Consider the following 25,495-nt stretch of genomic DNA (forward strand, 5'->3'; position numbering starts at 1 on the left):
AACAGCTTCAGAAAATTATTGATCTAGGAGTCAAGTTTTTCTGATAGTGTAAAAGTTTACTGTTTTCAGTATAAGGTTTTGTTTTCCATTTTAATCATTTAAGAAGGAAATCCTTTAGTAAAATACTATATGCTCTGTTGGGAATGTAAAATGGTGCAGCTATTTTGGAAAACAGTTTGGCAGTTCCTCAAAAATGTTAACTACAGAGTTACCATATGACCCAGCAATTCCACTCATATACCCAAAAGAAATAAAAGCCTGTGTCTGCACATACGAGGAGTGACCACTAATGGGAAGATTATTGCTTTGGCGGGCGGCGAGGGGGGTTGGTGACTAAAACACCCTAAGATTAAATTGCAGAGATTGTTCCACAATTCTGTGAATTTATTAAAAACCACTGAAATGGAGACTTTGAATGGATGAACCATACGGTATGTGAATTATATATCCCAATCGAGCTGTTTAAAAGCTATTACATGCTTTTTGCCTTCTGAAATAGAATATAGAGGACCAAGTGCAGACATTATCTGTATGGTACTATCCTGGGCTGAAGATTCAGCCCCATTAATGGAACTAAAGAATTTGGGCAAGTTACTTAAGAACTCTATGCCTCACTTTTCTCATCTGAAAATTAGGTTGTTGTGAGTAGTAAATGCACTAATTTAAGTAAAGTGCCCAGCCCAGGACTTGAGTAAAACAAATACTGAATGTTATTATTGTTTTCTTCTGATTCAGGGCAATCAATATGACATCAGTAAACTTGCTGTTCTTTAATACAATGGCTTTTAACCTTTGTTACATGTTAAAATCACCGGTGAAGCATTTTAAAACTCCTGATGTCCAGACCATTCCCCATACCAATTAAATCGGAATAGTGGTTTTTAGAACTTCCTAGGTGATTTCAATCTATAATAATTTAGAGAATAAGTGCTACGAGTAACTTAGAGAATGGGTATAGCCAGATTCTCTTCTGAGGGAAAACATTGAGGCAGTGATCTTGGGTCTACAGCTTCCTCCTTTCTATTCTGGGCCAAATGTCTTTGGGAAATGATGAAGGTCCTGATGCTATTCTACCAAACATTGTTGCATTTCCTGTTTACATAGCTTTCATTTTCTTTCTCATTTTAAAAGTTTCTTTGGCAGTTATCTGAATCTTCTCCAGGTAGGTAGTGCCTAACAGAGAACACAAATGAAGACAAAATAAGAAATCTGGGTTCTTTGTGTTATTTGCCAGTGCTGTGGTTTGGGTTTAGGGGCAGAAGACAATACAATCTATTATCTATAGAGGCTGACGTGACCAGACTCTTTAAGTTGATTACAGCATTGCTAACATTTGACAAGGAGAGTTTATCACCTGAACAAGAAGACGGGGCTATATCCTCAACTTTCTGCCACCTCATTTCTGCCATGGTCACTTTATATAAAACTTGCTGTAGCTGAGATTATCAATAACCTCCATGTCCAGAAATCCAATGAACATTTTTAGTCCTGAATTTAACTGATAATAACTACTAACCACTTCCTCCTACTTAAAATATTCCTGTTTCCTTGTCTCTGTGGCAAAATATTCTAACTGGTGCTTATCTGTCCTCTCTGTCCCTCTTCTGGTTTCTCCTCCTCTACCAAGACATTCAAAGCATTTTCTCAAGACTCAGTGCTTGGGGTCTCTTGCCTTATTCTCTGTCTCAGCTCTGTAAGCATCATCTCAGCCCAACCTTGGCAGACTGCATGGTGACCACTATGGTGCTCTCCTCAATCTGCTGAGATCAGTATGTGTCCAGCTCCTCTCAGTTCTTCCAATCCAGCTCATCATATTGGGCCCAGATGTCTGCCATGATCTTGGTGAGGTCCTGAGATTTGGGAGCATCTACCTCCATCGTCAATCCAGAGCTGGCAGTCTGGGCTGGTAGGCCTTTTACTTCCTCTTCATGGTTCTTCATGAAGAGCAGCTCCTCCTTGAGAGCCTTGATCTCTGTCTCTAGCTGCAGTCAAGCGACATTGGTGTCATCAATGACCTTGTGAAGCCCATGGATGTCACTCTCCACAGACTGGCACATGGCCAGCTCTATCTCATTCTTGACTCTAAAGTCATCAGCAGCAAGATGGGCACTGTCAATCTGCAGAACGATGTGGGCATTGTCCACAGCATTTGCAAAGATATGAGCCCTCAGGTCCTTGATGGTCTTGAATTAATGGCTCCAGTCTATGACCTGGGATCCCTTCTTCTCCAGGTGCTTCCGGATTTTGCTCTCCAGCTTCTGGTTCTCAGTTTCCAGGCTTCTCACTCTGTCTAGGTAGGAGGCCAGATGGTCATTTAGGCTTTGTATGGTCTCCTTCTCATTCTGGATGTCTCCTGTTCCTGCCAGACCCCCAGCAATCCCCACAGAGAGGCCCCTGGACCCCATGCTGCCCTGGAAGCTGGTAGATTGGGACACGGAGATCCTGGCAGAGCTCCCGGAGCCTACATAGACACTGGCCATGCTGCTGACCAGCCGGGCGCTGTAGCTGGGCACCTGGATAGAGCCTGGGGACTGGTAGTTGGTGGAGAAGGTATAGCAAGTGGTGAAGCTCATGCTGTCCAGGGAAGAGAGCAAGAGGACAAGACTCAGGCTCTGCCAACGACATATATGTTTATATATTTAAGATACAAATTCTTAGTTGACTACGTGGAATAGTTGCCTAGCTTCTGGATGTCTTCCTAGTCATTGTAAATTCTGTTATTCATGAGCAGTTCCTTAGCAGACCAATGAGAGCAAATAGAGCAACCACTCACCTCTGAACCTGTAACTTTACTGGGGTGCTCGTAAACCCTTGCTGCTGTCGAAGAGATTTAATCTGTTTCCAAGTTCGTAATATACTGCGTAGTAGGGAGAGGTCCTTTCCCCTTTCTAAGTCATAGAGCTGTTTTGTATTACTACAACAAAAATGCCAGCAAAAATTTATCAGTGGATTAGAACTAAAAGCCTTCAAAAGTGGCATGGAAGAATGTATTGCAATAACTCTTGTGAACTCTCTCCTCATCTTTTTTCATTTTATACACATCTGAACCCCCCTTCTTACTATATTTTACGTTACCCACGGCAATTCCATTAGAAATTCATTCCTTATGACTTAAAGGTTTCTCACTATTCAAAAGTGCCCTACTAAAATGCAAATGCTCCTGAGAAAGGAAATATCCTAGCTAGAACTCTACAAGACTTTTTTTTTTCATTTTTGAGACAGAGTCTTGCTCTGTTGCCCAGGCTGGAGTTCTGTGGCGTGATCTCAGCTCACTGCCACCTCCACCTCACAGGTTCAAGCAATTTCCTGCCTCAGCCTCCCAAGTAGCTGGGACTACAGGAATGCGCCACTGTGCCTGGCTAATTTTTATATTTTTAGTAGCAATGGGTTTTACCATGTTGGCCAGGCTGGTCCCAAACTTCTGACCTCAAGCCAACTGCCTGCCTCGGCCTCCTAAAGTGCTGGGATTACAAGTATGAGCCACCGAGCCCTGCCAGAACTCCACAAGATTCTGAAGTACCAAAAAGAGAAGAGCAATAGTGGAAGAAAGGGAGTGGAAAGCCCATATGTTTTGATAATTGTGCTTGCTATCTATTCAGCATTTAGTTAATTTCTGGTTGGCACTTCACTATTTATAAAAAAGAAGATGCAAAGCAGTTGGTGCATGTCCCTTCCAATACTTTAGCGCTCCCACAACTTTTATTTTGCCACCTAAGTTCTATTTGGATGGTTCCAAAGCCACTAGTGAGGGATTGGCTTAGAGTTAGGATGCCAAATCTCAAAAGGTTTTGATGGGAAACGATGGTGGTAGCCCAACACCATAGAGTTTTAGTCACTCTAAGAAAGGGCTGGGCAGGGATTCTTATTTAGTTAAAGTGCATGAAGATAGAAAATATGCATTTCAAGGCTGAGCATGGTGGCGCATGCCTATAATCTCAGTATTTTAGAGGCCACAGTCAGGTGGATCACTTGAGCCCAGAAGTTCAAAACCAGCCTGGGTAACATGGCAAAAACCTGTCTCTACAAAAATTAGCTGGGCATGGTGGTACACACTTACAGTCCCAGCTAACTCAGAAGACTGAGGTAGGAGGACCACTTGAGCCCAGAAGGTTGAGACTGCAGTGAGCCGTGATTGTGCCACTGCACTCCAGGCTGGGTGACAGAGGGAGACCCTGTCTCAAAAAAAGGAAAAAAAAAGAAAAGAAAATACGTATTTCAAAACTCAGTTTATATCACTTCCTCAGTACAGCCTTGTTTGAATACCCCAACAACAAAATTAAATTTTCTTATAGCCCTTCACGCTTTTCCTTTTAAATATTCATCACACTTTTAATAAGTTTTTCAATGTCTGTTTCCCCATGTGATTTCAAGTTTCAGGGTACTGTGGGATGACAGGTGTATATTGTAAATGTTACCAACATTTTTTGTAAGCCTGCATTACCTCCCAATCCACTCGTGTAGCTGAAGTGTGAAACAAGAATACTTAAAGGTGTGGTCATTTTGAGTAAGTGCTATTAGAAATGTGACGCAGTAGAAAGAAAAGCAAGATACTTGGGAGCCAAACAAACCCAGTGTTAATTGTGGTTCTCCCACTTACTTAAGAAAACTGCTTAAGTGCTCTGGGTCTTTATATGCTCAATTTTTCTTCAACCTCCTGACACCTATTTGAATGAAGCATCTCTAAACTGAAAGCAACGGATCAAGTTATTAATCAGGAAATAATAAAATAAATACACTATTCTCCATGTATTTCCAGATTTTTCTGGAAATTGTATGATGTATTTATTACACTTTTTTTAGGTTAACAATTAGAACATTGCTTGAAGTTTAGAGGTACTTTGCCTGATAGGCTAGTAAGCATATTTTTAGAATATTTAAGTAACATACAGTTGTTAAAAAGTTTCTTCTGTGTTTCATAACTTTGCAAACACATTGTATTAGTATGTTAAATTACACTAATTAACTTCTAATGTTAAACCATCCTTGTATTCCTGGAATAATCCCAATTTGGTTATAATGTATTATTTGATAAAATTCTGTTTAGCACATTAGTTTCTATGTTCATGGATGAAATTCAGTTGCAATATTTTTATATGGTTGCCAGGTTTTAATTTCAAGGATATGATGACCTCATTAAATGAGCTGAAAACGTAGCCTCTTTCTTTTATTGGAAAGAGTTTGTGAAGAATAGTAGTTATCTTTAAATAAGAGGTTGTGAAACATTTTTTGTGCATCGGAATCACCTGGAGGGCTTGCTAAACACGGATTGCCAGGCTCTACCTGTAGAGTTTCTGATTCAGTGGTCTGTGGCAGACCTGATAATTTGCATTTCTAACAAATTCCCAGGTGAAGCTGATGATGCTGGTCTGGGGACCATACTTTGAGACCCACTGCTTTAAATTTTCTAGAAAGTACTCTAGTCATTTGAGCCTGGAGGGTTTTTTTGCAGAAAGGTTTCAAATTAATGGTTTGATTTCTTTAACAATCATTGAATTACTTAAGGTTTGTTTTTTCTTCTTTGTCTTTCACTTCTTGAATATGTTCTGGTTAGTTGTATTTTGTGTAGATTTGTCTTCTCCATATAAATGTTTACATTCTTTAGCATAAAGTTATTTAAAATATACAGCATCTATAGTAATGTTCCTTTTCTTTCCTGACATTGTATATTTGTGCTGTTTCACTTTTTCCCCTTGATCAGCTTTCCCAGAGTTTATCAATTGTTATTCAACATTTGAGTGTACTGATTTTCTCTATTATAGTTTTATTATTAATTTGTCTCTTTATTATTTCATTCCTCTTAGCCTTTATCCTAATTTATTTTCCTTCTCTCTATCTTCTCCTTTTGAATTTCCTCAGGTGAGTACGTTGGTCCACTTAATGGTGTTCCACAGGTCTCTTAGGCTCTGTTTGCATTTCCAATATTTTTTCTTTCTGTGGCTCAGACTCAATGATTTACATTGTCCTATATTCAAGATCACTAATTCTTCCTTCTGCTTGCAGTAATCTGCCTTTGAATCTCTCTAGTGACTTTTTCATTTCAGTTATACTTTTCAGCTTTATTCTTTTTTTTCAATTTTCTATCTCTTTATTGTTACTTCCATTTTGCTTATGTGTTATTTATTTATTTAGAGACAGAGTCTCACTCTGTCGCCCAGGCTGGAGTGCAGAGGCACAATCTCGGCTCACTGCAAGCTCTGCCTCCCAGGTTCAAACAATTCTCCCACCTCAGCCTCCTGAGTAGCTGAGACTACAAGTGCACACCACAACATCTGGCTAATTTTTGTATTTTTAGTACAGACAGGGCTTCACCATGTTAGCCAGGCTAGTCTTGAATTCCTGGCCTCAAACAATCTGCCCACCTCAGCCTCTCAGAGTGTTGGGATTACAGGCTTGTAGCCAACACACCTGGCCTATTTTGTGTATGCATGGTTTAATGTATGGTTTTCTTGACTTTCTTGACATCTTTCTTTAGTTCTTTGAGCATCTTTAAGACAGTTGTTTTAAAGTCTTTATCTAGTAGGTCTTTATCTAGTAGGTTTTTTCTGACACAGTTTCTGTTGATTTATTCTTTTCCTTTGAGTTGTCCATACTTTCCTGTTTCTTTGTATGACTTTGTGGTTTTTTTGTTGTTGAAAACTGGATATTTGAAACTAATAATGTGGTAACTCTAGAAATAACTTTGTCCTCTTTTCCCAGGACTTGCTGTATTTTTGTTATTTTTATTTTTATTTGTTTATTTATTATTTTTGAGACAAAGTCTCACTCTGCCACCAGGCTGGAGTGTAGTGGCACAATCTAGGCTCTCTGCAACCTCCACCTCTCAGTTCAAGTGATTCTTCCACCTCAGCCTCCAGAATAGCTGGGACTACAAGCATGTACCACCACATTCAGCTAATTTTTTTTCTATTTTTAGTAAAGACAGGGTTTTACCATATTGGCCAGAATGGTCTTGATCTCTTGACCTCATGATCTGCCTGCCTTGGCCTCCCAAAGTGCTGGGATTACAGGTGTGAGCCACCATGCCCAGCTTGTTATTGCTATTTTTTAGAAAAATCATTGTCAGCTGTCTCTGTGCCCAGGATCAGTCTAAGGTATAAACATAGGGTCCTCTCAGTTCTTTTCTGAGTCTTTGCCTTTCCCTGGGCATGCATGGTCACTTTCTAATTTTCCCTGTATATGCAGTTGCCTTTAAATGTCCTAGTCTTTAATATCTGGCTCCCAAAAGAGGAAAAAGGAAAAATGAAGGGGAGGAGAAGGGGCACCAGCCTTTTCAATCCCCTGGAAGTCACTTCATCTAAGATAGAGGGGCTTTCAACAATGGGGAAAAGTGCAACAATAATGGTTCCGCTCTCACTGCACCTCTGTGATTAGAAGTAAGCAGTGATCAGAGCACAGGTCCCCAGTATTTGTAGCAGAAGGTCCTTTTTTGCTTACCTTGGCTCCTGAAAACTGTGTGTGGGTTACTCCAGTAACATGTGCACAGCTGCCTGCCATGGGGCTGAGGGGAAGGGGTGGGGGAATAGCTGATACTGTGCTAAAAGCTGACATTGACCAAAATTAACTCCAGTTTACCACCCAAGCCTTCCTCTGGATGTTGCAAGCCTTCAATAGACTCCAGAGTTCCAAAATACAGGCTTTTCATATCCATGAGTTCTGCATCTTCAGATTAACCAATCTCAGATTTAAAACAGTTTTTAAAAAGCCGATAAAAATAACAAGAGTTAAAAAATGACGTAAATAAACAAATACAGTAGAACAACTATGTAATAGCATTTACACTGTGGTGGGTATTACAAGTAATCTAGAAATGATTTAAAGTATATGGGAGGATATGCATAGGTTATATGCAAATACTATGCCATTTTATACAAGAGATTTGAATATCCATGAATTTTGGTGTCTGTAGGAGGTCCTGAAACTAATCCCTTGCAGATACTGAGGGACAACTGTAGTTACATCAGACGGATTCTCTGCCAGTACAACTGTTGTCTAGGTAGGGAGATGAATTCCTGGTGCTTCTTCCTCTTCCATCTTCTTAGAAACTGCTTCCACTGAATGTTTAAATGTTCATTTTATGTTTTTCATTTCTATAAATTCTCTTTGGTTCTTCTTATATAAAAATAGCTCAAGAAGTACTCAGTAATTTACTATATCTTGTTTGTAGATCACATTTTCAAGCTTGTCATTTATTTTTAAATCATATTAAACAAAGTTATGTTATTTTCTGTATTTGATAATTCTATTATCTTAAGCTTTCGCTTGTATGAGTCTTCTATTATTTCTACTGGCTCTTATTCATGCTGTCTGTGTGTGTGTGATAGAAGAGGTTGTAAACTATAAGCTCATGTTCCTTAGAATGTTATATCTTTGAATAATCTCTGAACTAGGATTAAAAGTGTGCTCTTCCAGAAAAAAATAAATATTTTATTTGCCAGTTGTTTGGTGCCACTGCCAATCTGGGACTATTTTAAGTTAAGTTCTAAATCTGAGAGTTTAGGCTAAATAAGTAGTATAAATTCACGTCAGAAATCTGAATGAAGGTTGTCTTCTGATTACGAATACCTTCCAGTGAATGTTCCTGCTTTTGGAGATTCTGTGACACATGAATATGTTTTGTCTTGGAATTACCTTTCCAGTTATTTCATACTTCATAACTTTGCTTTCCAGTCTATAAGCCGATGGCTCCCAACTTGTAGACCATATTTTTTACAGGGGTCCTTAAATCTACTGCTTATGAAATATTGTCTTTAGACTAAATTAATAATCTATCTTGCACATATGTAAAATGTGCACTAATTCTCAAATATATATTAACACTTCAGACCAATATAATCCAAGTCAATTTCAAAGTACTCATGAACTCATAGTTGTTTAATGTTTTAAAAAAATCAATGGATGTTAAAACTATAACTACTTTCACGTGGCACCCCTGTGAAATATTTTTACACAAACATGGGTCTTAAAAAAGATTGAAACCATTCCTGTAATCTCCTAAAAAGTAGGAATTGTGTACTTTTCTTTATCTTCCATAGCAAGTGCAGTACTTTGTCTAAAGAAGTTACTTAATGAATGCTTGATAAACATGAATGGCTCAAAACCTACCTTATTTGCCAATTATAATCTTGTAAAGATTTTCTGGTCAGCTGGCTTATTTCTGAATTTTCATTTGCTAATTTGGTAGCATCTGTCAGTGCTTTCAGCTATAACAAAGAAAAGAGCTCTTTGGTATATTTTATCTGCCTGTTACCATTAATCCAACTCACCTGTAGGTTAAGGTATGTGCGGCAGCAGAACAAATGTATAACTTTGTGTGCATTCTTGGCTTATCTTCCACAATATATTTTATATAAGCACCTTGGGAAATAACTGAGAAGAGCCTCAATATCTATTTAGGCAATAAACATCAATTTAGTATCTAATAACATCTAGTATTTTGAACATTACTAGACTATCAATTAATCAATTGATATAAAGAAATGCCATTAGATCAAGAAGGCATATTGAGCATAGGTATCAATCTTATCTTCCACCTAAAATCCCATAGTTACATAAAAAATATATGTCTCTTTATCCATATCCATTGCCATAATCACATCCATATCTATATACATATATTGATAACTATCTTTATCTATGTCCTTCCATGAAAGAATAAGTGCATAACATAGGAAAACAAGAAAAACAAAATCAAGAGAACAAGATATGCTGAAGAAGCTACAAAACAGTAACATCCATAGAACAACAGAATTGGAGGAAACTAGGCCCTAAAACACATAAAAGAGAAGTCTGTCACAGTTGGGGGTAATTTGTGGGAATTTCAAGCCTAGAGTCAATTGATATAAACTTTTACTGGAAGACCTAAACAAAGAGGAAAACAAACTACATTCCTGGAAGAGGAAACTCCATTTTTATGAGGATCAAATTTCTTTCAAAATTAATGTAACAGTACAACACACTCACAATAAAGATGGTAACAGCGTTCTAAAAATAGAAGGTGACAAGCTAATTCTAAGGCTCATATGTAAGATAAAATCTATGGGGTATCCAAAAACATTCTAGAAAAGAACAACGAGGAGGCACTTGTCCTACGATATATAATTTAACAATTAATTATGTATGATATATAATTTAATAATTAAATATGGTAATGAAACAGGACAGAACTAGACCAATATATTATATAAGGAACAGACAGTCCTCAAACAAACCTATATATTAATAAATATGTATGGCTGGTATAGGATAAAGTTAGTATTTTAAGTCAATAGAGAAATAAATGATGGTATTTGGATATTAGGCTAATCTTTTGGAAGAAGGAGTGGAGTTGGAGCCCAGTCTCACCTGAGACACAGAGATAAACTCTAGACAGAAAAGGCTAGAAGTTACATACACACATGCCATTGACACACACACATATATACACACATCCATATGTATACACATACACGAATACATATATAATATATACCACAAGGATATATAAAATGAAGCCTTTATAATTTTGGTCTTTCAGACACTATTCATTGCCCTTAAAGGATTATTTTTCTTCATTGGCAGAACACCAATTTTGTTCAATTGCTCAATCATTTTCCATGTGTTTTTGAGGTAAACTGATTAGTGTAGCTATTTGCAGCAATTTTATTCTTGCCAATAAATGGTTTAGGCATGATCATGTGAAATAATTCTAGTCAATGAGATATTAGAGGAAATCTGCTGCAGGGCAGGAGAGATTGGAGAAGGCTCTCAATGTGAGACACTATGCTGCATATTGTGTGTCTGGCCAGCATGCCTTGAGCTGGAGCAGCCACTTGGTTAGCTTCCATGAGTGGAGCTAACCCTAAGTCGACTTGCTGAAGATGAAGAGAAGGATAGAAAAGGCTTGTTGATAATATTGTCAAGACACCAAATTAACCAAACCTAGAGCTGCCCTAACTTGGACAATAGGAGGTAATGCCTTTTCCTTATTGTCTGAAGTAACTTAGATGAAGTTTTCTGTGAAGTGTAACCAAAATACGCTAATTGATAAACTTGAGGTAGAGAAGGTGTTAGGAAGCAACAAAAAAATCTAAAATTCACAAGGGAAAAGATTAACAGATTTGAACTTATAAAAATGTAAAATTCTTGCCAAGGTCAGTGGCTCACACCTGTAATCCCAACAACGCAGGAAGCTGAGGTAGGAGATTTGCTTGAGGCCAAGATTTCAAGGCCATCCTGGCAACACAGCAGGACCTTGTATCTAAAAAAATCTTTTTAAATGACCTGGGAGTTGGTGGCATGTACCTGTAGTCCCAGCTACATGGGAGGCTGAGTGAGAGCATCACTTGAGCCCAGGACTTGAAGGGTACAGTGAGTTATAACTGCAACACTGCACTCCAGTGTGGGTGACAGAGTGAGATCTTTCCCAAAAAAGAAATTTTTTTAATTTAAAATGTTTGTCAAAATATAAAATAAATAAAGTTCAAAAGCAAGTAACAGAATAGGACAAAAATATACAAAACATATTTAAAAGACATACTACTTTTATGGACTTACATCTAGAATATATATGTATATACTTTCTTTTTTAACTCATGAATTAATTAAAGATAAAGCTAGAGAAAAATATTGAATATTGGTGAAGGCTCTGGGAATTCAGCTCTGTCCTGTCTTGCCAGTGGAAATTCAAATTGGAAAAACATTTGGGAAAGGCATTTTATCAGTTTCTTATAAAATTTAAACTGCATATACCCTTACTTTTGACCAGGCAACTTCACGTCTACGGATCTATCCTATAGAAGTTTTCATATATGTGCTCAAATATATAGGTACAAGGATATTCACTGCTTCATTATTAATCATAAAGAAATGACCTAAGCGTCATTGGATGGGAGTGATTAAATATATTACAATAAACCTATATTATGAACCTTTATATATATATAGTGATAAATAAAAAGTTCCAAGATAGAGTATTAATTTTAGAAAACCAGCTGGGCACAGTGGTGCACACCTATAGTCTTGCCTACTTGGGAGGCTGAGGTGGGAGGATTGCTTGAGCCCAAGAATTTGAGTCCAGCCTGGGCAATTTAACAAGATGCTGTCTCTAAAAAAAAAAAAACCAAGTTGCCAAATAATACATATGGTAAGGTCCAATTTATGTGAAAAATAATCATGGCATACATACATACATATAGAAATACAGGGAAAAGAGAACCATGAGGTGAAGAATGAAGTAGGGCTTTCACATCTTGACACTTCAACAATTAATCTTTTCCAGTGATAATATATTCCTGTATTACTGTATAATTTTGTTAAAGCTAGAGGGCAAAAGAGCAGAAGTCAGCAGAGCTGAGCATCCTTTCTCCTCACATACTATCTGCAACATCCCTCTTTGTTCTTTAAATGGAATTCATACTCATATAAAGGAGCATATTTCAGTTTAAGAACTCCTTGGTGCCAATGAGTCTTCCACTATGAATTGGTCTGAAAACACTAGGAACAGGCAAAGCCATACATTTCACACCCAGGGACTAGATTATCCATGTTTAAGAAATTAATCTTTTGGTGGGAGACCAATGGACATGCTCTGCACACCTGGCCTTTTCTTCCCTTCCCCACTGCTCTTCTCCACCTCAGAAGAGAAGATTATGCACACTTCCACCACAGTTATCTTTTTACAATTTACTGGGAGATCAGAGAAAATATTTATATTCACATAAGAGAATAAATTTTAAAAAAGTAAAAATCTGCTAAGAAATTACCTTTGGCTCCTAATACAATAATAATACTAAAACATGTTGCAAATAATAATCCCAAAAGTTTTCATTTTATGCAGAGAGCCATGCATATACATGAAGCATAAACCTAGAGTCTATATATACTTTAATAGATGGCACTCTAATAAACTAAAATTGATATTGCTAGATCAGACTTTAAAGATTCTATAATATTGTTGGAAAAAAAATCTGTAAAGTAGTACTCTGTAAATCAAATCACTTTTTAAATGACCTGCATCTTAATCTGAGTTGTTTCCTTCATTCATTTAAAAAATGGCTATATTTCACTAAAATAATATTCAACATTTACTTTAGGAACTATTCTGATATTGCTAATATGGGGTGTTCATCTATTTTCTCCTACACAATTGCTATATCAAATCAAATAGATTAACTCCTGGCTGGGCATGGTGGCTCACACCTGTAATCTCAACATTTAAGGAGGCTGAGGCAGGCAAATTGCTTGATCCCAGGAGTTCAAGAGCAACCTGGACAACATGGCAAAAGCCTGTCTCTATGAAAAAAAAAAAAAAAAATTAGCTGGATGTGGTGGTGCACACCTGTAGTTCCAGCTACTCGGGAGGCTGAAGTGAGAGGCCAGTGTGAGTCTGGGAGGTTGAGGCTGCAGTGAGCCATTACTGAGTCACTGCATTGCATCCTGAGTAAGACTTTGTCTCAAAAAACTTAAAAAAATGGATTAAGTCCTGTGGGTTTTAAACATATATTTTAAAACGCAGATATTGGCCGGGCATGGTGGCTCATGCATGTAATCCCAGCACTTGGGAGACTGAAGCAGGCAGATCACCTGAGATCAGGAGTTTGATATCACCCTGGCCAACATGAAGAAACACCGTCTCTACTAAAAATAGAAAAATTAGCCACATGTGGTGGTGGGCACCTGTAGTTCCAACTACTAGGGAGGTTGAGGCAGGAGAATCGCTTGAACTTGGGAGGCAGAGGTTGCAGTGAACCAAGATCATGCCACTGCACTCCATCCTGGGCAACAGAGCAAGACTCCGTCTCAAAAACAAAACAAAAAACAAAAAGCAGATATTTATGAAGGTGTAGTTCATGTCCAGTTTATTGAGATGGCTTTGTGACTCCATCAGTATTGAATGTTTCATTAAATACCTTAGTGTGTATTTTATTTCGAATGTATTCATTAGTTGAATGAGACATACTATCAAAATACCTTTCTCAAGAGAACACTAGTTAACAAAATGCTCATGTATCAGAAACCCAGCAGAGAGTTTAAATGAACCACAAGTCTGTAAAAGTAATCAGTGGGTACTCCTATTTCTCTTCAGACTTCATATACCCCTCCATATACCCATATACCCTTATAATGACATCATGATGTCATTAGATTACTATTTGGATTAATCATCTTCAGACCAAGACTCTTCACGTTTGTAATGAGTATCAAGATTTCTAATATTTTAATTAAAATACTTCATTACAAGACTTAAAACAGGTACATGGCTCTCTTCAGTAATAATCATTTCAAATACTCTTCTTGAGTTATAGGATCAAGAATACCATTGATTAGTAAACCATTTGTGGTAAATATCCCATAGGATATATTTAAAGCTTTCTCCCCAGCCAGTCAACTCCTACAGTTTCTTTTCACAGAAACTGAAACTGAACCATTGTTCTACTTAAATATTTAGAAAATGTTCTGATAATTTGCTCTGCACTAGGAATTTTTTCTCTTTCAATACTAAATGTTTAGCTCTATAATGAAAGCCATTCTCACCTTCTCATAAAGTAGCTGAGATACATTCTGTTGCTGTCTGTCCTGAAAACATTCATAAAGTTGGAGCAGCCTAGCACATAATACCTGTTCTTGATTGAAGAGATGATGATGGCTGAATTGCAAACCCACAATGTTGAGGTCTAATTGGTATATTTCCCTTGGACCTTCTATTTTGTTCATAAATGAGCTTCCCAGGTCACATTTTACTGCCTTTTAAAGAAAAATAAGTGCACGATGTTAATCTGATTCAATTTCTTTTGAAATTATAAGTAACTTTTCCTTATAAAAGTAACATTTCATTGTAGGAAAATCGATATAGAAAAACTAAAAAAAAATAATAATTTGATTCTTTTTCTTTAAATTGATTATAGACCTTAATTTCATCAAATATATTTATATTACAGCATTTTAATCATTGCGCTATTAACTATTGTCATCTGTCTCACTATTGTGTGCTGGTAAAGTGAAAGTTGGACTTTGAATTTATAAAACCAAACAAAAATTTCCTACAGAAACACTAAAACAAATGGTGTTTAGAACCTGTGGGCCAGAGTTAAATAATAATTGCTTATTAAAACATTGTTTAGGCTGGGTGTGGTGGCTCACACCTGTAATCCCAGCACTTTGGGAGGCCGGGGCAGGTGGATCACAGGGTCAGGATTTCGAGATCAGCCTGGTCAATATGGTGAAACCCCATCTCTACTAAAAATACAAAAATTAGCTGGGCATGGTGGTGGGCGCCTGTAGTCCCAGCTACTGGGAAGGCTGAGGCAGGAGAATCACTTGAACCAGGGAGGCAGAGGTTGCAGTGAGCCAAGATAGTGCCACTGCACTCTAGCCTGGGTGACAGAGCAAGACTCCATCTCAAAACAAAAAACAAACAAACAAATATTGTTTATAAATGAATACACTGATGAGCCTCTGGAAAATTCTCTTGAGGAGCCTGGGCCCTCTAAGAAATTTCTATGTTGTAAGAAGAGCACCTGTTTTTGTACATGAGATTGTCTCCATTTGGATACCCAATTGCCCTTAAATTAGCTGAAGTCCATAGGCCTTAGATCATATGGAAGATGATTCATTTGTTTTAGTCCACTTTTTTTTTTCAGATGGAGTCTTGCTTTGTCACCAGACTGCAGTGGTGCGATCTCGGCTCACTGCAACCTCTGCCTCCCTGGTACAAGCAATTCTCCTGCCTCAGCCTCCCAAGTAGCCGGGATTACAAGCGTGTGCCACCACACCTGGCTAATTTTTGTATTTTTAGTAAAGACAGGGTTTTGCCACGTTGGCCAGGATGATCTCAATCTCCTGACCTTGTGATCCACCCACCTCGGCCTCTCAAAGTGCTGGGATTACAGGCGTGAGCCACTGTACCCAGCCAACCATTTTTTTTTAAGTAAAAGCAAATTTATTAAGAAAGTGAAAGAATAGTCTCACACTTGTAACCCTAGAACTTTAGGAGGCCAAGGCAGGTGGATCACCTGAGGTAAGGAGTTCAAGATCAGCCTGGCCAACATGACAAAACCCCGTTTCTACTAAAAATACAAAAATTAGCCAGGCGTAGTGGTGGGCACCTGTAATCCTCGCTACTCAAGAGGCTGAGGCAGGAAAATTGCTAGAACCCGGGAGGTGGAGTTTGCAATGAGGCAAGATGGCACCATTGCACTCCAGCCTGGGCAACAGAGCGAGCCTCTGTCTCAACAAAAAAAAACAAAAAACTTTTTTTTAGTCTACTCTTTTGAAGTTATGCACATGTCTGAATACACATGTGCTCAGTATCACTGGCTTTTAGTGATGCAATTTGCGAGGGTTGGTAAGTTATTTAGAATATGCAGCTTGATTCATCAATGCCTAGCCACTCAAGATAAAAGCCAGGAATGCATCAACCCAAATAGAAGCACACTGAGCCCACTCTCTGGATCATTCTGGTGTAATAGGATACGCTCTCCAGTCTGCCATTGCTGTTACACCTGCTGTTACACTAAAGAAGAAAAAAATGTTGTCTCCCCTCTAACCTGGTGCGGCAGACCCAATGTTCCTCTAGGACTGAAAGTCATCTGTACAGTGCCTACATCTCTGCCTCCCTATTTTTTCCTGAGTTAGGAACCTTTCCTTTTTCCTCACTGGGTTTCAGGGAGGCAGAGACACAGCCATAAAGCTTGTTTATGCCTGGTAAGTCTTTGTTCTCTATGTAAGAGCCAACCCATAAAAAGGGAAACCTGCTCTTGATTTCACCTGAGAGATTTAGTCAATTGGTAGTAAGTTGGTAAATTGATCATTAAACAGGAAAGAAAACACCAAGGAAAAAATCATTTTGAGTTTAAAACAACAAAATTATAAAGGAACTTTTGAAAATTAAAGTTCCTAAGCTAGAGAAGCCTGTCTTGTTAAGCAGGTCCAGCATTGGCTGAATAACTGTGTTGCTCAGTTGCTCTGGATTTCTATTGGAGTGATACAAGCCTCTGCCCTTGGTCCTATCCTCTTCAGCACCTACTGACTACAGTGCTAAGAAGCTAGAGGATGGTAAATGAGGCGGTGGAATATCTAACAACAACCAAAGGAGGCAATTTAGACTGGAGAGCAAAAACTAAAGGTGGAAGCGACTATAGGCTTCAAATATTTGAGGCACTGTCACCTAGGTGAAGTACTTTATGTGTTCCCTATGGCCAAACAAGGTCAAATAAGTAGAAGTGATCCAGAGATAGACTTTAAAAACAGAAAACAATGAACAATTAGAACTGTCCGCTGGGTGCAGTAGCTCACCCAGCGGACAGTTCTAATCCTAATCCCAGCACTTTGGGAGGCCAAGGCAGGTAGATCACCTGAGATCAGGAGTTTGAGACCAGCCTGACCAACATGGTGAAACCCTGTCTCTATTAAAAATACAAAAATTAGCCAGGAGTGGTGGTGCACACCTGTAATCCCAGCTACTTGGGAGGCTGAGGCAGGAAAATCACTTGAACCCAGGAGGCAGAGGTTGTAGTGAGCCAAGACTGCACCATTGCACTCCAGCCTGGGCAAAAAGAGCAAAACTCCATCTCAAAAAAAAAAAAAAAACAGTCCAACATTAGAATGAATTCTCTTGGGAAGTAGCAAACTCCCTGACACACTGGTTATAAGCAGCACCTCACCAAGTGAGTTAAATAGGCTTCTGGAACTAGGTAGGTAAGTGTGTTATACCAAAAGCATAAAGATTTGGGCAACAATGAATCAAAGGCTACATAAAAGCACAAAAACATCCAAGCTGGTTGACATATATAAAATCTATGTAAATATAAAAAAAGAGTGCTAGAAATGGGAGTAGAGGGAAGGCCATAGTCAAATGGTCAGATGAAACTTATCAGCAAATAGGAGGCAAATAGGGTACCTGGGAGAGTAGAGACAAAACAAGCTGTTAAAGCACCTGGAAGAGGCAGCAGCGAAGACAGGACTGATACACATGCAACTATTATATCTACTTTGGTTGCCCTTATATTTATTCTGGTGAGAGACTGCCAATCAGCTTTTCCTTCAAGGCTGGCTGGGCAACACGAAAAATGTGAAAAGGATAGAAGAGAAAGGCAGGTAAAGGCATTTGTCTGACACAAAATCTAGAACATCATCTGTTAAAGATGCTACTGTCTTAGTCAATTTGTGCTGCTATAACAGAGTACCTGAGACTAGGTAAATTATAAAGAATGGAAATTTATTTCTCAGTTCTAGAGGATGGGAAGTCCAAGATCAAGACACCCATATTTCATGTCTAGTGTGGAACTTTTTGCTTTGTCCACTGGAAGGGAGGAATGCTGTGTCCCCACATGGCAGATGGTGGAAGAGCAAAAGCCGCTTTTTAAGGGCACCTAATCCCATTGACAATGGAGGAGGAGCCTTAATGGCCTAATCACCACTTGCAAGCCCTACCCCTTAATGCTATCACAGACAGATTTAACTGGAGATAAAATATGACAGAAAATTATGTAAGTGAATGGCAAGACAGGTCAATAGAATATATACAAACTAAAACTCAGAGAGAAAAAAGAATTTTTAAAAACAGCAAAAGTAGAAGACAAATTAGAGAAAATAGAAAATCTGAATGGCCTCTTTTTTGTGGTAAAAAATGCAAAGCATTAGATCTACCCTCAACAAATGTTTAAGTTTACGATACAGCACTATTAACTATAAGTATAATGTTGTACCATAGATCTCCAGAGCTTTTTCATCTTGTATGACTGAAACTCTATATCCTTTGAACAGCAACTCCCTATTTCCCTTTCCCCCAAGTGCCTGGTAACCACCATTCTACCTTCTGCTTCTATGAGGCTGACTACTTCGGATACCTCATATAAGCAGAATCACGCACAATTTGTTCTTCTGTGACTGACTTATTTCCTTTAGTATAACATCTTCAAGCTTCATCCATGTTTCAGCATATGACAAGATTTGTTATTTATGGCTAAATAATATTCCATTTCATGTAGATACACCACATTTTCTTTATTCAACTGTCAATGAACAGCTAGGCTGTTTCCACCTCTTGGCTACTGTGAAAAATGTTGCAATGAACCTGGGAATGCAAATATCTCTTGAAAATCTTGACTTCAATTTTTCTAGATAAATACCCAGAAGTGAGATTGCTGGATCATATTCCAGTTCTATTTTAAATTTGCTGAGGAACTCCATACCACTTTCCATAGTGGTCACACCATTTTACACTCCCACCAACAGTATACAAGGATTCCAATTTCTCCATATTGTTGTCAACACTTGTGAGTTTTTGAGATTTTAAAAAATAATGACCATTCTAACAGGTATGAGGTGATATATCATTGTGGTTTGGATTTGCATTTCCCTGACAATTAGTGATGTTAGGCATATTTTATATGTCTGTTGGCCATTTGTATGTGTTTTGGGCCTTTTTTGGGGGGGAGAAATGTCTGTTCAAGTCCTTTTCCCATTTTTTAAATTGGGCTGTTTTCTTGTCACTGAGTTGTTGAAGTTCCTTATATATTTTGAATTTCAACCTCTTATGAGATGTATGGTTTGCAAATATTTTCTCCCATCCCATAGATTGCCTTCTCTCCCTGGTGCTTGTTTCCTTTGCTGCAACAGATGCATTTTAGTTTGTTGTAATCTCAGTTCTCTATTTTTGTGTTATTGTCTATGCTTTTGGTGTCATATCCAGGAAACCATTGCCAAGAACAATGTTATAAACGCTTTCTGGGGGGACGGATCCAAGATGGCCGATTAGGAGCAGCTCAGGATTGCAGCTCCAAGTGAAAGCACGGAGGGTGAGTGGATGCTGCATTTCCAGACAGATTTTTATTGCTCACAGACAAGGAGATTCCAAGGCCGAGGAGCCCCATGGGTCGCCAGTGCAGCTGATTTGGCCGGCATGGCTGTTTTGGCCGGCGCGGCTGTTTTGGCTTGCGCCACGGGTCTCTGCACAAAATACATGGGTCTGGGCACCATTTTAGCTGGCGAGTAGAGCTCCTGGGAGACAGAGTCATTCATTCAACTGATAAAAAAGGGGACTGAAACAGGGAGCCAGGCCAGGAGATTCCTGGGCAAAAAAGCACCACAAATCTCAGCGTGGCTGTTTCAGCCGGCACAGTGGGTCACCATACGGGAAATCACACAGATTCTAGTGCCTTTTCAACAGGTGACTGGAACACCTGGGTGACAGAGTTGCCTGTTCAACTAAAAAAAAAAAAAAAAAAAAAGGGCTCTGAGGCAGGGAGCCAGGTGATCATGCTCGGCTGGTCCCAGCCCCACAAAAAAAAAGCAATCTGAAACGCTCTGGATTAAGAGTTTCACAGCAAGCACAGCTGAACCTGGGATGGTCCAGCTCTGTGGGAGAGGGGCATCCGCCATTACCGAGGCAGTCCACCACTACGGAGTCTGCCATTGCTGAGGCAGCCCGCCATTACAGAGAAAGTCTGCCGTTACACAGGTGGGCCACCATTGCTGAGGCAGTTCTAACTATACCCACATAAACAGGACTGCAGGAAAGTTCACACGGCAGTTGGGCAGAGCCCACAGCAGCTCAGCAAAGCCTCTGCAGGCAGACAGTGACTAGGCTGCCTCCTTGCTGGGCAGGTCAGCCCAGAAAAAAGGAAGCAGCACAACAGAAACTCATAAATAAAGCCCTAACTCCCTGGGACAGAGCACCTGGGGAAGGAAAAAAAGGGGGTGGTTAATGAGTTCCACTGCAGCAGACTTAAATGTACCTGCTCAGCAGCTCTGAATGAATGATGGAGCTCACAGCTCAGCACTTGAGCTCCTATAAAGGACAGAATGTCTCCTCAAGCAGCTCCCCGACCCCCGTATATCCAAAGAGTCACCTCATAAAGGAGAGCTCAGAGTGACATCTGGCAGGTATCCTTCTGGGACAAAGATAGCAGAAGAAGAAACTGGCAGCAACCCTTACTGTTCTGCAGCCACTGCAGGTGATCCCCAGGCAAGCAGGGCCTGGAGTGGACCTCAGCAGTCCTACAGCAGAGGGGCCTGAATGTTAAAAGGAAAACTAAGAAACAAAAAGAAATAACTTCATCATCAACAAACAGGACATCCACTCAGAGACCCAATCTGAAAGTCAACAACTACAAAGACGACAGGTGGATAAATCCACAAAGATGGGAAGAAACCAGCATAAAAAGGATGAAAACACCCGAAACCAGAACGCCTCTCCTACTACAAGGGATCACAACTACTCACCAGCAAGGGAACAAGGCTAGATGGAGAATGAGTGTGATGAATTGACAGAATCAGACTTCAGATAGTGGGTAATAAGAAACTTCTCTGAGCTAAAATAACATGTTCTAACCCAATACAAAGAAACTAAGAACGTTGAAAAAAGATTTGACAAAATGCTAATGAGAATAAACAACTTAGAGAGGAATATAAGTGAATTGATGGAGCTGAAAAACACAACACGAGAACTTCGCGAAGCATACAAAAGTTTCAACAGCCGAACTGACCAAGCAGAAGAAAGGATATCAGAGGTTGAAGATCAACTCAGTGAAATAAAATGAGAAGGCAAGATTAGAGAAAAAACAGTAAAAAGGAATGAACAAAGTCTCCAAGAAATATGGGACTATGTGAAAAGATATAATCTATGTTTGAAAGGTGTATCTGAATGTGACAGAGAGAATGAATCCAAGCTGAAAAATACTCTTCAGGATATTATCCAGGAAAACTTCCTCAACCTAGCAAGGCAGGCCAATATTCAAGTCCAGGAAATACAGAGAAATCCACAAAGATATCCCTCAAGAAGAGCAACCCCAAGGCACATAATCTTCACATTCACCAGGGTTGAAATGAAGGAGAAAATGCTAAGGGCAGCCAGAGAGAAAGGTTGGGTTACCCGCAAAGGGAAGCCCATCAGACTCACAGCAGATGTCTCAGCAGAAACCCTACAAGCCAAAAGAGAGTGGGGGCCAATATTCAACATCCTTAAAGAAAAGAACTTTCAACCCAGAATTTGATATCCAGCCAAACTAAGCTTCATAAGTGAAGGAAAAATAAAATCCTTTATGAACAAGCAAGTACTCAGAGATTTCATCACCACCAGACCTGCTTTACAAGAGCTCCTGAAAGAGGCACTAAACATAGAAAGGAAAGACCAGTTCCAGTCACTCCAAAAACATACCAAATGGTAAAGAGCATCAACACAATGAAGAAACTGCATCAACCAATGGGCAAAGCAGCCAGCTAGCATCAAAATGGCAAGATCAAATTCAAACATAACAATATTAATCCTAAATGTAAATGGGCTAAATGACCCAATCAAAAGACACAGACTGGCAAATTGGTTAAAAAGACAAAACCCATCGGGAAACCCATCTCATAGGCAAGGATACACATAGAATCAAAACAAAGTGGTGGAGGAAGATTTACCAAGCAAATGGAGAGCAAAAAAAAAGCAGGAGTTGCAATCCTAGTCTCTGATAAAATAGACTTTAAACCAACAAAGATCAAAAGAGACAAAGAAGGACATTACATAATGGTAAAAGGATCAATCCAACAAGAAGAGCTAACGATCCTAAATATATATGCACCCAATACAGGAGCACCCAGATACATAAAGCAAGTTCTTAATGACTTACAAAGAGACTTAGACTCCCACACAATAATAGTGGGAGACTTTAACACCCCATTGTCAATATTAGACAGATCAATGAGACAGAAAATTAACAAGGATATCCAGGACTTGAACTCAGACCTGGAACAAGCAAACCTAATAGACATTTACAGAACTCTCCACCTCGAATCTACAGAATATACATTCTTCTCAGTACTACATCACACCTACTCTAAAACTGACCACATAATTGGAAGTAAATCACTCCTCAGCAAATGCAAAAGAAAGGAAATCACAACAAACAGTCTCTCAGACCACAGTGCAATCAAGTTAGAACTCAGAATTGAGAAACTAACTCAGAACCGCACAGCTTCATGGAAACTGAACATCTGGCTCTTGAATGTTGACTGGATAAACAACGAAATGAAGGCAGAAATAAAGATGTTCTTTGAAACCAATGATAACGAAGACACAACATACCAGAATCTCTGGGACACATTTAAAGCAGTGTCTAGAGGAAAATATATAGCAATAAACGCCCACATGAGAAGCAAGGAAAGATCTAAAATCGACACTCTATTGTCAAAATTGAAAGAGTTAGAGGAGCAAGATAAAAAAAACTCAAAACCTAGCTGAAGACAAGAAATAACTAAGATCAGAGCAGAACTGAAGGAGATAGAGATACAAAACCCTTCAGAAAAATCAATAAATCCAGGAGCTGGTTTTTCAAAAAGATCAACAAAATAGATAAACCACTAGCCAGATTAATAAAAAAGAAAAGAGAGAATAATCAAATAGATGCAATAAAAAACGATAAAGTAGATATCACCACAGATTCCACAGAAATACAAACCATCATCAGAGATTATTACAAACAACTCTACGCACATAAACTAGTAAACCTGGAAGAATGGATAAATTCCTGGACACTTGCATCCTCCCAAGCCTAAACCAGGAAGAAGCTGAAACCCTGAATAGACCAATAACAAGGTGTGAAGTTGAGGCAGCAATTAAAAGACAACCACCCAAAAAAAGCCCAGGTCCAGATGGGTTCACAGCCGAATTCTACCAGACATACAAAGAGGAGCTGGTACCATTCCTTCTGAAACTATTCCAAACAATCCAAAAGGAGGGAATCCTTCCCAAATCATTTTATGAGACCAACATCATCCTGATACCAAAACCTGGCAGAGACTCAACAAGAAAAGAAAACTTCAGGCCAATATCCAAGATGAACATAGATGCAAAAATCTTCAATGAAAGACTGGCAAACCGATTGCAACAGCACATCAAAAAGCTTATCCACCATGATCAAGTAGGCTTCATCCTGGGGATGCAAGGCTGGTTCAGCATATGCAAGTCTATAAACATAATTCACCACATAAACAGAACCAAAGACAAAAACCACATGATTATCTCAATTGATGCAGAGAAGGCCTTTGACAAAATTTAACAGCCCTTTATGCTAAAAACCCTCAATAAACTAGGAATTGATGGAACATATCTCAAAATAATAAAAGCTATTTATGACAAACCAACAGCCAATATCATACTGAATGGGCAAAAACTGGAAGCATTCCCTTTGAAATCTGGCACTAGACAAGGATGCCCTCTCTAACCACTCCTATTCAATATAGTATTGGAAGTTCTAGCCAGAGCAACCAGGCAAGAAAAAGAAATAAAGGGTATTCAAATAGGAAAGGAGGAAGTCAAATTGTCTCTATTTGCAGACAACATGATTGTATATCTAGAAGACCCTATTGTCTCAGCCCCAAATCTCCTGTAACTGATAAGCAACTACAGCAAAGTCTCAGGATACAAAATCAATGTGCAAAAATCACAAGCATTCCTATACACCAATAACAGACTTAAAGAGAGCCAAATCAAGAACGAACTGCCATTCACAATTGCTACAAAGAGAATAAAATACCTAGGTATACAAGTAACAAGGAATGTAAAGAACCTCTTCAAGGAGAACTACAAGCCACTGCTCAACAAAATAAGAGAGGACACAAACAGATGGAGAAACATTCCATGTTCATGGTTAGGAAGAATCAATATCATGAAAATGGCCATACTACCCAAAATAATTTACAGATTCAATGCTATCCCCATCAAGCTACCAATGACCTTCTTCACAGAACTGGAAAAAAACACCTTAAACTTCATATGGAACCAAAAGAGAGCCTGCATAGCCAAGTCAATTCTAAGCAAAAAGAACAAAGCAGGAGGCATCACACTACTGGACTTCAAACTATACTACAAGGCTACAGTAATCAAAACAGCATGGTACTGGTACCAAAACAGAGATATAGACCAATGGAACAGAACAAAGGCCTCGGAGGCAACACAACATATCTACAACCATCTGATCTTTGACAAACCTCACAAAAACAAGCAATGGGGAAAGGATTCCCTGTTTAATAAGTGGTGTTGGGAAAACTGGCTAGCCATGGGCAGAAAGCAGAAACTGGACCCCTTCCTGACACCTTACACTAAAATTAACTCCAGATGGATTAAAGACTTAAACATAAAACCTAACACCATAAAAACCCTAGAAGAAATTCTAGGCAAAACCATTCAGGACATAGGCGTAGGCAAGGACTTCATGACCAAAACACCAAAAGCATTGGCAACAAAAGCCAAAATAGACAAATGGGACCTAATCAAACTCCACAGCTTCTGCACGGCAAAAGAAACAGTCATTAGAGTGAATAGGCAACCAACAGAATGGGAAAAAAATTTTGCAGTCTACCCATCTGACAAAGGGCTGATATCCAGAATTTACAAAGAACTAAAACTGATTTACAAGAAAAAAACAAACAAGCCCATTCAAAAATGGGTGAAGGATATGAACAGACACTTACAGAAGAAGACATACATGAGGCCAACAAACATATGAAAAAATGCTCATCATCACTGGTCATT

The 25,495-nt window shown here is 38.9% G+C and overlaps 1 protein-coding gene and 1 pseudogene across 1 annotated transcript in view; both read right to left on the reverse strand.

The window, feature by feature from the left end:
- CC2D2B (coiled-coil and C2 domain containing 2B) overlaps positions 1 to 25,495 on the reverse strand; it is a gene marked incomplete at its 5' end in the record, with an annotated part of 108,712 nt that overhangs the window by 62,003 nt on the left and 21,214 nt on the right. Inside the window, 3 exon segments of the mRNA XM_064374039.1 lie at positions 2,774 to 2,914; positions 9,103 to 9,200; positions 14,512 to 14,721. Coding sequence (XP_064230109.1) covers positions 2,774 to 2,914; positions 9,103 to 9,200; positions 14,512 to 14,721 — 449 coding nt within the window.
- On the reverse strand, positions 1,788 to 2,625 carry LOC135273966 (keratin, type I cytoskeletal 18-like; annotated as a pseudogene).

This window comes from Aotus nancymaae, unplaced genomic scaffold, assembly GCF_030222135.1.
Source record: "Aotus nancymaae isolate 86718 unplaced genomic scaffold, 86718_ANA_hifiasm-v0.15.2.pri h1tg000010l, whole genome shotgun sequence".
NCBI classification, from domain to species: domain Eukaryota; kingdom Metazoa; phylum Chordata; class Mammalia; order Primates; family Aotidae; genus Aotus; species Aotus nancymaae.